Source organism: Candoia aspera, chromosome 6 (genome assembly GCF_035149785.1).
Source record: "Candoia aspera isolate rCanAsp1 chromosome 6, rCanAsp1.hap2, whole genome shotgun sequence".
Lineage (NCBI taxonomy): Eukaryota > Metazoa > Chordata > Lepidosauria > Squamata > Boidae > Candoia > Candoia aspera.
This window is the reverse complement of record NC_086158.1, coordinates 80,178,286-80,190,376: the sequence shown is the minus strand read 5'-3', so window position 1 is coordinate 80,190,376 and position 12,091 is coordinate 80,178,286. Positions and strand designations below refer to the sequence as shown.

Sequence of the window (12,091 nt, the reverse complement as noted above, 5' to 3'; positions counted from 1 at the left end):
ACCATTGCTTTAGCTATGCGGACCTTTGTTGTCAGTGTGATGTCTCTGCTCTTAACTATTTTATCAAGATTTGTCATTGCTCTTCTCCCAAGGATTAAGCGTCTTCTGATTTCCTGACTGCAGTCAGCATCTGCAGTAATCTTCGCACCTAGAAATACAAAGTCTTTCACTGCTTCTACATTTTCTCCTTCTATTTGCCAGTTATCAATCAAGCTGGTTGCCATGAACTTGGTTTTTTTGAGGTTTAGCTGCAAGCCAGCTTTTGCACTTAGGATTATCGATAGCAATCGATAATCGCGGCCAGGAGCCAGACAGTTATTAGCGATGGAATTAACCTTGCATTTGTTCAGCGGCTTTCTTCTTTGCTTCCTTATTTCAGAGTTAAATAAGGGATCCCAAAGATAAGGGAACAAATCTCTGCAGGTGCCAAGAACCATTTTCTTCCCCAGCCTACGCTTGTCAGTGTAACAATTACGCCGAATGACTCTGGGACTTAATCCAAGGAAGGATCCCTTTGGGGGGGGGGAAATCCCAAAGTTTGGGTTAGGGTGGCAATTCTTCCCACTTTCTGGAGCTACATCCCCACTTCCCCCGCGTTAGTTAGTAATCAAACAGATTGCCGAAGCTTTCTGCAATGTAGCCAAACGCCTAAAAGCAGCCAATGGGAGAGGACGTTCCTCGCACGAGCCTCCTCCACCAATCGTAGCGCTGCAATTGACCGACCAGCCAATAGGAGCGAGCTTAGCTCTTTTTCCCTTCTCCCCTAATTTCGGCCGTGCTTGAGGCTTCGGCAGAGCCTCGGGGCTGGTCCGGCGCGCTGCGGGTGGTGGGGGGCCTCGGCGGCGGAGCGACGTTGGGCGGCTGCGCCTGATGTGAAGCGCAGAGGCGAGGGGGCTCTGATCTTTCCGTGGAGGAGCGGGGCAGTATTGAGGGGGCGGCGCTTCCACTGACGGCTGGATGCCTTTGCGTTAAACTCCCCTCGTTTTGCAGAATTGGGCTTCCCTTTCGTCTCGCGCCCTCCCTGTTTCCCCTCCTGGTGGTCAATAGAAGTATTCGCTGGTGAGGGGCGTCGATTTATTTTCGGTATGTCGGAAACTCTGGGATTGACAGCAGCCACAGCTGGCTGCGTGATCGCCGTGTCTCACTCCCAGGTTCCCGGCGAACCTTGGAGCGGCAGTGGCGTCCTCCTGAGTCGAGACCCGGGCGTTGTTCTTTGCCATGGGATCATCTTTTCCCCTTTCCTCCTGGAATCTGAGCACCCGGACTGGTCTCAGGGCAAAGTCCTGCTAGCTGATCGCTTCTTCCCGGGCCTCCGGATCCAGGTGCTTAGGACCAGTGGATGCAGCGGCCGAGCGAACCGGAGTTGTCTGGGTGGAGACGTGGGGGAAAGTAACCCAGCGCTGAGGTTCAACCCACTCTCCAGTCGGCGTCAATCCCCCCATGGCTCCCGAGACTGTGAAGCTGAGCTCCTGATGGTCGTCCCCTGCCCGCAGTTCCGTGATGCGTTCTCCAAAATCTTCAGTACTTCAGATCAATGGCATTTTGCAGGGAATGACTTTGAGCAGGAAGTCGACACTTTTGAGCACAACTTGCGTTTCTTGCACTGGTTTGCTCTGCTGAGAATTCTGGATCCTGATTGTCATGGGGCAAGTTGGGCAAACTGTATTCCAGCCAGATCCCTCAGGAAGGGTGATACTGTCTTTACGTGTGGCTCTCCTTTTGGGTCGTTTTGCCCAGACATTTTCATGAATACCCTTAGTAAAGGGATAGTCAGCAACATGGCAGGAGCAGGCAATGCCCTCATCTTGATTGATGCGCGTTGCTTGCCTGGCACTGAAGGAGGAGCTGTCTTTGTAATGTCAGGAATCGGTCCTCACCTAGTTGGAATAATTGTAGCTCCGCTTTGCTGGAAATCCACTGAGTGGGTTGGCTTGACTCTGGTTTGTGCCATTGACTCCATTCTGGAGAGTGCTGGGAAAATCCTTTCTGGGCCTCATGGTTTTTTGAAGCCTTGGTTGCTCCCCATGGAACTTGTGACTAGATCACATGGTATGATGGTAGTCAGAAATGGGCTGGACAGGCAGCTGTTGGATGCTGTGGTTCTGGTGGAATGTGGACCAACCTGGGGGTCTGGGGTGATGATGAATTCAAGACTATTGTTAACCTGTCGGCATGTGGTCAGTGGAGCATCAAAGGTCTGCGTAAGGTTTCTAACCAGTCCCAACAAGTGAGTTTGGATTTTAATATTTACTTATGTATTTCTTTTTATAGTTTTTTATAGCCTGCCCAACTCGAAAGATGCAGGGTGGGTTCTAACAAGCTGATATTATAAACACGAGAGTAGAATAATAAATCAAAATGATACAATCAGCAACAATAATAAATCAACCCTCTCCATAAATGGACACCAATAAAATTTAGGTTGAAGGAACAGTGAAATAAAACTTCAAAGAGTTTCTAAAAATAAGGAGGAAGGGAGCTTTGCGATCATCTGTAGGTAAGAAGTTCCAAAGTGCAGGTCCTTCCACAGAGAATATTGTTATTTTGCCACTTCAGAGGGACGGGGGACCCTTCACAGGCATTCCTAAGACTTTTTTTTTTTTAATTGTATGGCATAGCAGTTTGGTGTTCGTGTTGCTTTTTTTCTTGCTGGGAAATCCTTGTGAGGTCCAGCAGCCAGATGTGTAGACTATTTAGCCATGAGAAGTCACATTGCCCAGGATGCACCACGAGGAGGCTAGTCTACATTGCACCGAGTTGGGCTGAGGGAGGGACTGGCCCAAGGTCACCCAGCTGGCTTTCATGCCTAAGGCGGGACTACAACTCACAGACTCCTGGTTTCTAGCCCAGCACCTTAACCACTAGACCAAACTGGCTCTCTCCTTACCAGATGTACAGATTCAGTGTTGGCAGGGGGTGCCTGTTGTAATCCACTGCTATACCATGTGTATAATTATCAGCCTAAATCAATCCACTGCAGGATAAAGGCTCCTCATTGAAGGTTATGGACCATTATCTACCATGCTGATCCAGTCCACAATGAGCGATGTTTTTCAACTTCCCAGTCTAGGGCTGAGGGAGAGTGATTGGCCTACAGTCACCCAGCTGGCTTCTTTACTTAAGGGAGGGCAAGAATCTGGTCTCACCACTCCTAGTCCAGTGGCTTAACCACTGCACTGCACTGGCTGTGGATGGATGGATGAAGAGGTGCAGAATTCAAGATATGTTTGTTATGTATGTATGTATCAAATTTATATGGCTGCCCATCTCACAAGAAGTGACTGGGCGGCGTACAGCAATCAAATAAAACAAACATATAAAACAATCATAAAAGTATAAAACAAACATTATTAAAAAACTAAAATATTATTAAAAATTAAAATGTACAAACCACAAGGCATCGAGAGAAAGAATATGACAACCACAATAGTGGAGCCATCTTAGAATGTTACTGGTTCCTCGGACCCCCAAGCCTGGTGACATTACCATGTCTTGAGGGACTTCCAGAACATGAACAGGGTTGGAGCTAACCTAACTTCGTGGGGCGGGGGGCAGCACCACAGCAGAGAAGGCCCGACTCCTGGGACTCACCAAATGTAAGTCCCTAGCAGATGGAACCCGCAGCATGCCTGCTGCTGATGTAATCGGGGAGAGGCAGTCCCTGAGATAACCTGGGCCCGTGCCAGGAAGTGCTTTAAAGGTCAAAACCAGTATTATTCTATTTGTGCTAGTTTGTTTGCTGGCAAGCCCTCAATCTGCGTTCTTTGTCAAATATGAACTCCTGGAGCAGCACTGACTTGTGTGCAATTACAGCTGGCTTTGGATTCCAACATATCTTAAGTGAGTCAGGTTGGAGGAGGCTGTTTTAGAAGAACTGATGACTTGTGCAATTAAAATGATACGCTGCAGTTCCCACTGTATGCATTGCATCATAAATTCAGAGAGAGCCACCTACAGGCAGAAAGGAAGACAAAGTGAAAGTGAAAATCCATTCCAGGCTAATACTCTTGGCAACAGACCAGATGCATTTGAATTTAAGTTGTGGTTTGTTTCTTTTTAATGGAGAAGTGGATGGCAGTGCTCTTTAACCAACATGTATAACAGTCAAATGAGTGCCGTGTTGGGAGAGACAGTGCTAATCAGAACAACAATGTAAATACTAATAACTAATTATGTAATGGGGATTGTGGAGAAAAAAACAAAGCACAGATTTCATTCTCTCTAGGATGGATAAATATTTATGCACCTTTGGGCTTGGGAGACATTTTCACTCAGCCTCATCGCTCCTTCCATTGTTTCCCCGAAATGATCCCCAAAGCAGACCCAGTTAATGGCTTGGGAGAAAAAAGGAAAGTTTTTCAGCTTCAGCCCTCTGTTTCTTTTCCATATAGCTCTTAAGGCCTTGCTCTCTTGTTTGTCTTCATATTATCTCCTCTGGAAATTTGTTAGAGCAGTGGAGAAATTATTGCAACCCAGAAAAGCCCATTAAAAGTAAGTCCTGTGAGGTCCTCTGCCTTTGCTCCTAGATTCGCCTTTTGATGTTTCTTCCCTTGGGTCTCTCTGATGCAACTTGGATGTTCTCATCCAAGTTATTATCACTATCTCCCAACATGGCACTGATTTGGGTGAGTGCACGGGTGGCAGTCTTGAGGATGTGAGCATGCACAGTCTCATTCTCAGACTGAGGGGGGCTCAGCAGCTTTTCCCAGGCAGCGTTGCCAGAGCTGGCTGTAGCCCAGTTCAGTTGAGGAAGAATATTGGTCCCTGGCCTGGAGGTGAATTAAACTGAAATGGATTTGAATCCTGGCTCTGATGGCTTCAACACCCCTCAGATTTGCCCATGACCTCCAAGGAAGGCATGACTCGACTCCCTGATAGAAAGTATCTGGCACACATACAATATTTTTCAATAGGTTTGATTTACTTCAACTGCAAAACTTCCTGATGGATTTTATTTGTTGCTTCCTCATCTTGACCAGCTGGACAGTGCCAAATCATGTTTTGCTTTCACTCTCTCTCAAATATTGATTTTCCTTTCTTCCTAGGGACTCTGTAGTGAAAGGAAAAGTAGTGTTTGCAACAAAGGACTCTTCTCCCTATGATGTTGCACTGGTGGAGTTGGAAGAAAGTTTATCGGCATTTCTGGAGCCTGTTCTAGCGTCAACATTTCATCCAGGTGAGAGCAGAATAGTGTGTCCGGCTTGGTGCCTCTTCTTTCATTGTCAGCCCACATAGGACTCTAAAGAAGGTGTGTCTATCACTCAACGTTTGGACTGCTGAAGAATTTTAATTTTGAAGCTGACATTGATAAATAATGTATCAAACATTTAATGGGAAAGCGTGAAGCCTTACATATTGAAACCATCTTTGTAGAGATAGGCACATGTATTTTAAATTTGACCTGAAATTGAGTTCCAAACAATTCCTTTGAGTGTGAAGCAGTTGCTTCCAGGGGGAATCCATTGCTTCTCCCTTGGAACAAGCTATTTTAATCATTTTGGAAGTATTTGGGGCTTGCAACAGAATTATTTTGAACTTGAAATACTTTCAAAGCATTCAGAATATGAAATGTGTTTTGCACACGCAGTAATTATTTCATACTCAAAATTCATGCTTTAAGTGGTTTGCATTTGCAGTGTTTTGCACGGCATCACCATTTAGAGAGCTCTGCATGAACAGGTGAAAGGGCAGGATTCTGATGCATGAATTCAGTGTGTCCATTCCTCATATATACTCCATCCAAGTAGCTGCGTACACCCGAAGTTGCTCTTCTGGAATCCTTAAGGATTATAAATGAATTCTAGGCAAATGGTCACTTGGAATGTCTGAACCAAATTTGTATGCCTTGTTTCCTGTAAGAATCAGAGCCATTACATTCTTTACCTCTTCTTGTTTTTTTCAGTGATTCCCATATTTCAGGAAGCTCTGGTGCATCCATGTCCTTTAGTGGTTTTACCGAGGCTGAACTCCTGATTAGCTATGAATCTGACTGGGTGACTAGGCAATTTATCATTTTTTACTCCAGCCTACTTTACAGGGTTGTGTGAGAAGATCAGGGAGGTAGGAGAATCACACTTTCCACCTTGAGCTACTTACAAATGACAAGAACCAACTTTTTGTCCCAAGCTAGCTTCTTATTTGCAGGGATACTTTTTTTAAAAACTATTGGGGTGTAGTATATTTTATCTGCCCTTTTCCTTAGCGAATTTTTCAGCTGATGTACAAAAAATGACGAAGGATGAAGTATATTTTAACTCCAGAACCTGAACTTAGTCAAACGCCAGGAAAATGACAGAAGGTAATTGCACAGTCTGTTCTCTGTCTAACAAAATTGGGGAATTCCCGAATTCCTCTGCCACAGACAATGTACACTGAAATTGGGGTAGATCCCAGCACCTTCAGACAGTTTTGGTCCAAGTGCTAGGCTATAGGTTACACTGTAGCCATTGGCAATCTCCAATAAAGCCTTGATATTCCTTGGGGAGCGTTTCTTTGAATTAGAGAAGAAAAGTGACTGGCAAGGCCAAAGTGATCCCTCCCTCTCCTACTTCTGCTTGCAAAGGACCGTCTCTTGAGATGTCTTGGAAATAAAGACATGAAATAGAGACAGCATGAGGAACTATGGCTCTCTGAGTGTTGCAGCTTCCATTTACATGAAGGTGCCTTAAGTGAGAATGATTGTTTTTCTGTCCTTCATTGTTGGCCAAAAGTTGTTTCTGAGCTCTGGTTTGCTTCATGTGGGATCTGCTGTGAAATTTTGCCCCATTTTTCACCTCCCCCCTGGGAACATGGTCTGAGAATTGCTCTTACAAGATGGGACTACTGCCTCTTTTTACAAGGGAACCTTTCTCTGGCCTTCCTCCATGATGAAAAGGTTCTTGATGACTCTTGTCTGGTTTGTGTGTTCTTCAATCAGGAGAAGATGTGAGCATTGTGGGCTTTGGTGTCTTTGGTCAGGCCTGTGGACCGTCTGTTACATCGGGAATCCTGTCGGCAGTCATCACCGTGGAAGGCAAGCCGGTGATGCTCCAGGCAACCAGCGCGGTTCATAGTGGCTCAAGTGGAGGGGCCCTCTTTGGCACCCACAGTGGGAAACTTCTAGGTAAGATGGATAGATAAATGGATGGCTTTGCAATCAACCAAATTCTCAACAGTTAACAAAAAATAGAAACATCCAGAACAGTAATATAAAGAAAAATCCATGGTGTAGAGTGATTACACTTTGTCCCATGATCTCACTGTGCAAATGTATTAATAATCCTGAGGATATCAGCTTAAAGAAAACAAGTTTCTAGCCTTCAGTTCAAGGAAGGAGAAATTGTGAACTACACTGAAGTACAATTCTCAGCAGACCCAATCAGCACTGCCAATAATGGCATGGGCGGGGCGTTGTAGAAGAAGAAAATTTATTTGGTCAATGATCAGCATATAATACAATACAATAAAACAATCAGGGAAATATAAATAAAATATGACAAAAATCTATAAAACTAAGCCAAATGGCTAAGCCTATAGTCTTACAAAAGCCTATTAATCTATAAAAATGAACAGAACCTATGATCCTTTAAAACTATTCTACAAGATTAAACCTATAAAATCTATAAATCTATAATAACAAAAACAGTCCATTATTGTATATTGAATGATATGTAATAAACACCAATGCAAACCACGGACTTTATACTCTCTCAGTGAGTCAGGCAATTATCCCCTTTCAAAATCTGCAGGCAATGTAGCAGTATTTAGCAACATTCCTATAATTTTTATTGGACAAAACACAGCAAGAGATAAAATGAATCAGTACAGCCTGGTGGATTAATAATAATTGTGTCAAATAACGTGTGAATACCCTGATACAAGGGGCAGTACAGGAAAAAAAAATGAGCAGTGGTTTCAACCTGACCAATTCCATGTGGAAAAAGTCATTCATTATAATGGATTTTCTTATAGTTCACTTCCAAAACAGCACTAGGTAGGACACTGAATCATGCTAACATCGTAGCCTGTCTATAGTTGTGTATTTCGATTTGTCTCAAATATCTGGCTAGTCTGTGGGGAGCTGTGGCAGCATCTGACAAGCCAAAGATTTCCCTCCCATCTTAAACCAGCATGCGAAAGGCTGGTTTAAGAGTTTGGAAGTCCTATTTGTTACAGGAGTTGTCAGCAGTGAACTGATCCAGAAAAACTAAGTAGGATCAAGGATGCTTAATATTTGGAAGGGAGACTGCTCAGGAAATGTTAGGATGATATTCCAAATGGAAGAGTTGAAATAATTAATACCTTGGTAACAATACTTCTGTATTGTTGTCAGGAAGACAACGTTGATGTGTAAATGTTGACACCAGGAATTAAGCTAAACTCGAGGGAGAGTTAATCTGTACCTTTAGCGGTATTTGGCCAAATCTTGGCTGTAGGTGAGCAGCATTTCCAAATATTAGGGATGCATTTTAACTACCTTTTAGGTATTCTAGACCTGAGGCTAAATAATAATCCTGAACAGTTTAAAGGAATTAGGAATGGATTTTGAGAAAAGAGAAATTTTACGCTGCCTCATTAATTACAGGTAGTCTTCGTTTAGTGACCACAGTTCCAGTGACTTGGTCATTAAGTGAAGCTGTTGCTAAGTGAAAACCATGTGACCTGACTGTGCTTAAGATTTTACTTCAGCTCTCCTTAGAAGGCAAACAAAAGCCTTCAGTGTAAAACTGATTAGGGTCTGGTCAGTTTCAGGCAGCAATGCCAGCCCACTGGAGGATTCTGATCAATAATTAAGGTCACAGAGCTGAGCTTGTTAACTTGGGGTTAGCACTTTTTAGGGACCTGCTGCACTGGGGAGAAAAGCAGCTCAGGAAGAGATTGCTTGTTTAGGCAATCTCTTTGCTCTGCCTGGTGGGGTGTGGGGTAGGGAAGAAAAAAAAAACATCATGCACAAGACAACATGATACCGTACCAACTGACTGTCAGGGCAAACATGTGACTGAGAGAGAAACGCTCCAAAGGTGGTAAATATGTGCATTGGTCACAAAGTTACTTTCTTGTCGCTGTTGTAATTGCGAACGGTCACTGTCCGAGGCAGTTGGAAAACAAGGGCTACCTGTATACAATTTTATTTTATTTGTTTCAGTCACTTCTGTCTTAATTTTCCATTCCCATGTTCTTGGCAGCCAGTGCTGTTAATAAACCACAGTAAAGCATTAATCAAGAGCAGAAGTAGAAGATACCTTATTTTAAACTTATAGCGAGGAGATGTAAAATCAGCTGAACTATTGAATGTTACTCAAGAAAGAGGATCTCTGTGTGACAATGCTTATGGAGTGGAGAGGGCCTTCTCTTCTCAAAGCCTAAGATAGCCGCAAGTGCCAAGTTCAAGCCAGACCTGTTTATAATTGCTTTGCTTTTGCTGAGCTAAAATTGGATCACAGTTAGTTATCTTCACTGTAGGAGGAAAGCCATGTTAGTCTATTCTGGCAAAACTTCAGAAAGAGTCTGGTAGCACTTTTTCCAGAAAAGGTGCTACCAGACTCCAGTTGATTGTCCTGGAACTGTGTTGACCATGTGATAACATTGTGGTAAAACAGGAGTCTGGGTATTTTTATTTCATGTACAGCTAATACTGATCGTGGAGGAAAGTTATCAAGTCTACACTTGATGGCCGTTTCTTGTGAACCAGATGAATGGCAATACAAAATAGAGTTGTCCGTAGGAGGGATTAAAAAGATCAAGATGGCAGCTGTGAACATTCAGTGGAGGCCCTGCGCCTTCTTTCATGTGTGTGTGACGTTCTCCGCAGGTGCCTCAGCACAAAAGATTTGTCACCCTAGTTCTTCCAAACTATGCAATCCTTTGAATGATACATTTCAACAGTGCAAATCTTCCCAATGCCTGTCCTTGATCTGTTCTCCTTTCATGTTGTATTTTTACCACTTTGTGTTTATGTTGTGATACTGAGTGGCATTCTTTTCGTCCTCTGCGTTCCATTCATAGGGATTGTTGCCAGCAACACGAGGGATAACAGCATCAGAGTGACGTACCCCCACCTAAACTTCAGCATCCCCATTACAGTCCTGCAGTCAGCCATCTTGGAATATATCCACAAGAGAAGCCTGCATGGCTTTCAAGAACTAGACAGGGCAGGAGAAAGAATTCAGGTTGTCTGGAGGCTCCAAAGAGATCCCGTGGAAGTTCCACTGAGCAAGTTATGAGGATTTTCACTGAATGAAGACGAGTAGAAGAGGATCTACTGTGCTGGGCTAAAGTGCTTCTATTGCTGGGTGGTCAACTAAGTTTATGGAATTCTCTCATGTATTTGAGTAGCTTTCTTAGCTAGGCATTTAGTTTGATTTCAACAACACCCACTTGGACTTCCTGCCCTAATTTTCCATTATATCCCTGCCAGTGTCTTTCTTGTTCAAGCAACCAGCTTATCCCCTTATGTACTGCATGTCTCCATTGCTCCTTATGCCTGGAGTTCTTTTTCCGAATATCTTCCTTCAAATCCTTTGTAAAAGCTCGCTTGTTCCAGGGAAGTCTCTGCAACCCCGTACTTTTCTATCATCCCATTCCTAGAAGACACCTGCCACTGAAACAAAAGATACATGTATGGACTGCGTCTTTCCCTTTTCTTCCCATTGTCTTCCTGAATAGTTGAAATGTAGGTTTACTCTGGAAGAACAGATCTTTTCTTCTCATGGTTATGGTGCTATGTAAATAAATAATAACAGAGAGTGGTTTATCTTTTTTACTGAATGGTGCATAGTATCTTTATCACTGGATATTTAAGTAATCACTATTTTAAATAATGGTCAATTTCTCTGTTGCTTTGTTGAGCTTTTTTTTTAAAAAAAACAACAACTTCAGTCATCTTCAGAGGTTTACAAAACAAGCCACTTGTCTGTAAAATGGAGTTGCGCATTTGTTCCATACAGCATCTTGGGTTGTTACATTTGTAACATACAGCAACTTGGTTTGTTTTTGTCATGATGTATAAACCAGGCTCCTGTGGCTTGTTCAACAGAGTTTGACTTTAGAATTCGTGCCTTTGTGTGAATGCAGTTAAAAATTCAGCTTCACACTCTTGATTTTCTGTTAAACAATGTATTGATGCTGCCTTTCTCTTGTTCCCCTTATTAACATAATCTCTTAACTCTGGATGGACACTGCAGTTTCAGAAATCTTGACTTTTCTTAATACTGGTTTTCTTTCTTCTACCCCATTTCAGTACAGTCTAGCAATATCCAGCTAAGCATGGGTTCTTCATCAGATCTGACTTCCATCCATTAGCTGAAGCAGAATAACCGAAGTAATTGTTTGTCATAATTATGAAAAATAAATGTAAGCATGGGGAACTGCTTGACTTGAAGAATTTATGCAAATAGTGTGTTCTCATTTATCTTGGTGTTGCATGCCAGTTTGGGGAATCCAAATTCCCTAGTCTTGCTAAGGGGAGGTATATACAAATGAGTATAACCATACATATTTATTTTATTTTATTTTATAAATTTATTCACCGCCCATCTCTCCCCTACAGAGGGACTCTGGGCGGCTTACAATAAAACAAGATTAAAATATAAAACCATTACAATTACAAAATACAATAAAATATAAATATAATAAAATCTACATGGCGAAGGGATCTTAATCAGTCCTTCAGTGTGGTAGGTCCCTCCAAATCACTTCATGGTGCTAGCCATCCCCAGGTGTAATTATTCGCCCTCCCATTCCAAGCCTGCCTACAAAACCAGGTCTTTAATCTTTCGCGGAAGTCCAGGAGCGAGGGGGCTTGTCTCACCTCTGGGGGAAGGATGTTCCAAAGGGTGGGAGCTACAGCAGAGAAGGCACACTTCTGAGACCCCGCTAGATGGAATTCTTTTATAGATGGGGCCCGTAACATGCCCTCCCTGCATGACCGGATGGGGCGGGTCGATGTAATAGGGATGAGACGGTCCCTCAGATATCCTGGCCCCATGCCATGTAGGGCTTTAAAGGTGATAACCAACACCTTGAATTGGACCCGGAAGCACACTGGGACCCAGTGCAGCTCACGCAACAAAGGTGTTATGTGTGCAAATCTTGGAGCACCCAAGATTGTCTG

General features: G+C 43.3%; 1 protein-coding gene across 1 annotated transcript; it reads left to right on the top strand.

Annotated features, from left to right (window-relative positions):
* The first annotated feature begins 969 nt into the window (after positions 1–969).
* Positions 970–11,345, top strand: TYSND1 (trypsin like peroxisomal matrix peptidase 1). The gene is made up of 4 exons (XM_063307495.1): positions 970–2,227; positions 5,046–5,176; positions 6,917–7,102; positions 9,985–11,345. The coding sequence occupies exons 1-4, from the start codon at positions 1,086–1,088 to the stop codon at positions 10,200–10,202; spliced, it is 1,677 nt and encodes a 558-aa protein (XP_063163565.1). The 5' UTR covers positions 970–1,085; the 3' UTR covers positions 10,203–11,345.
* The last annotated feature ends 746 nt before the right edge of the window (positions 11,346–12,091 follow it).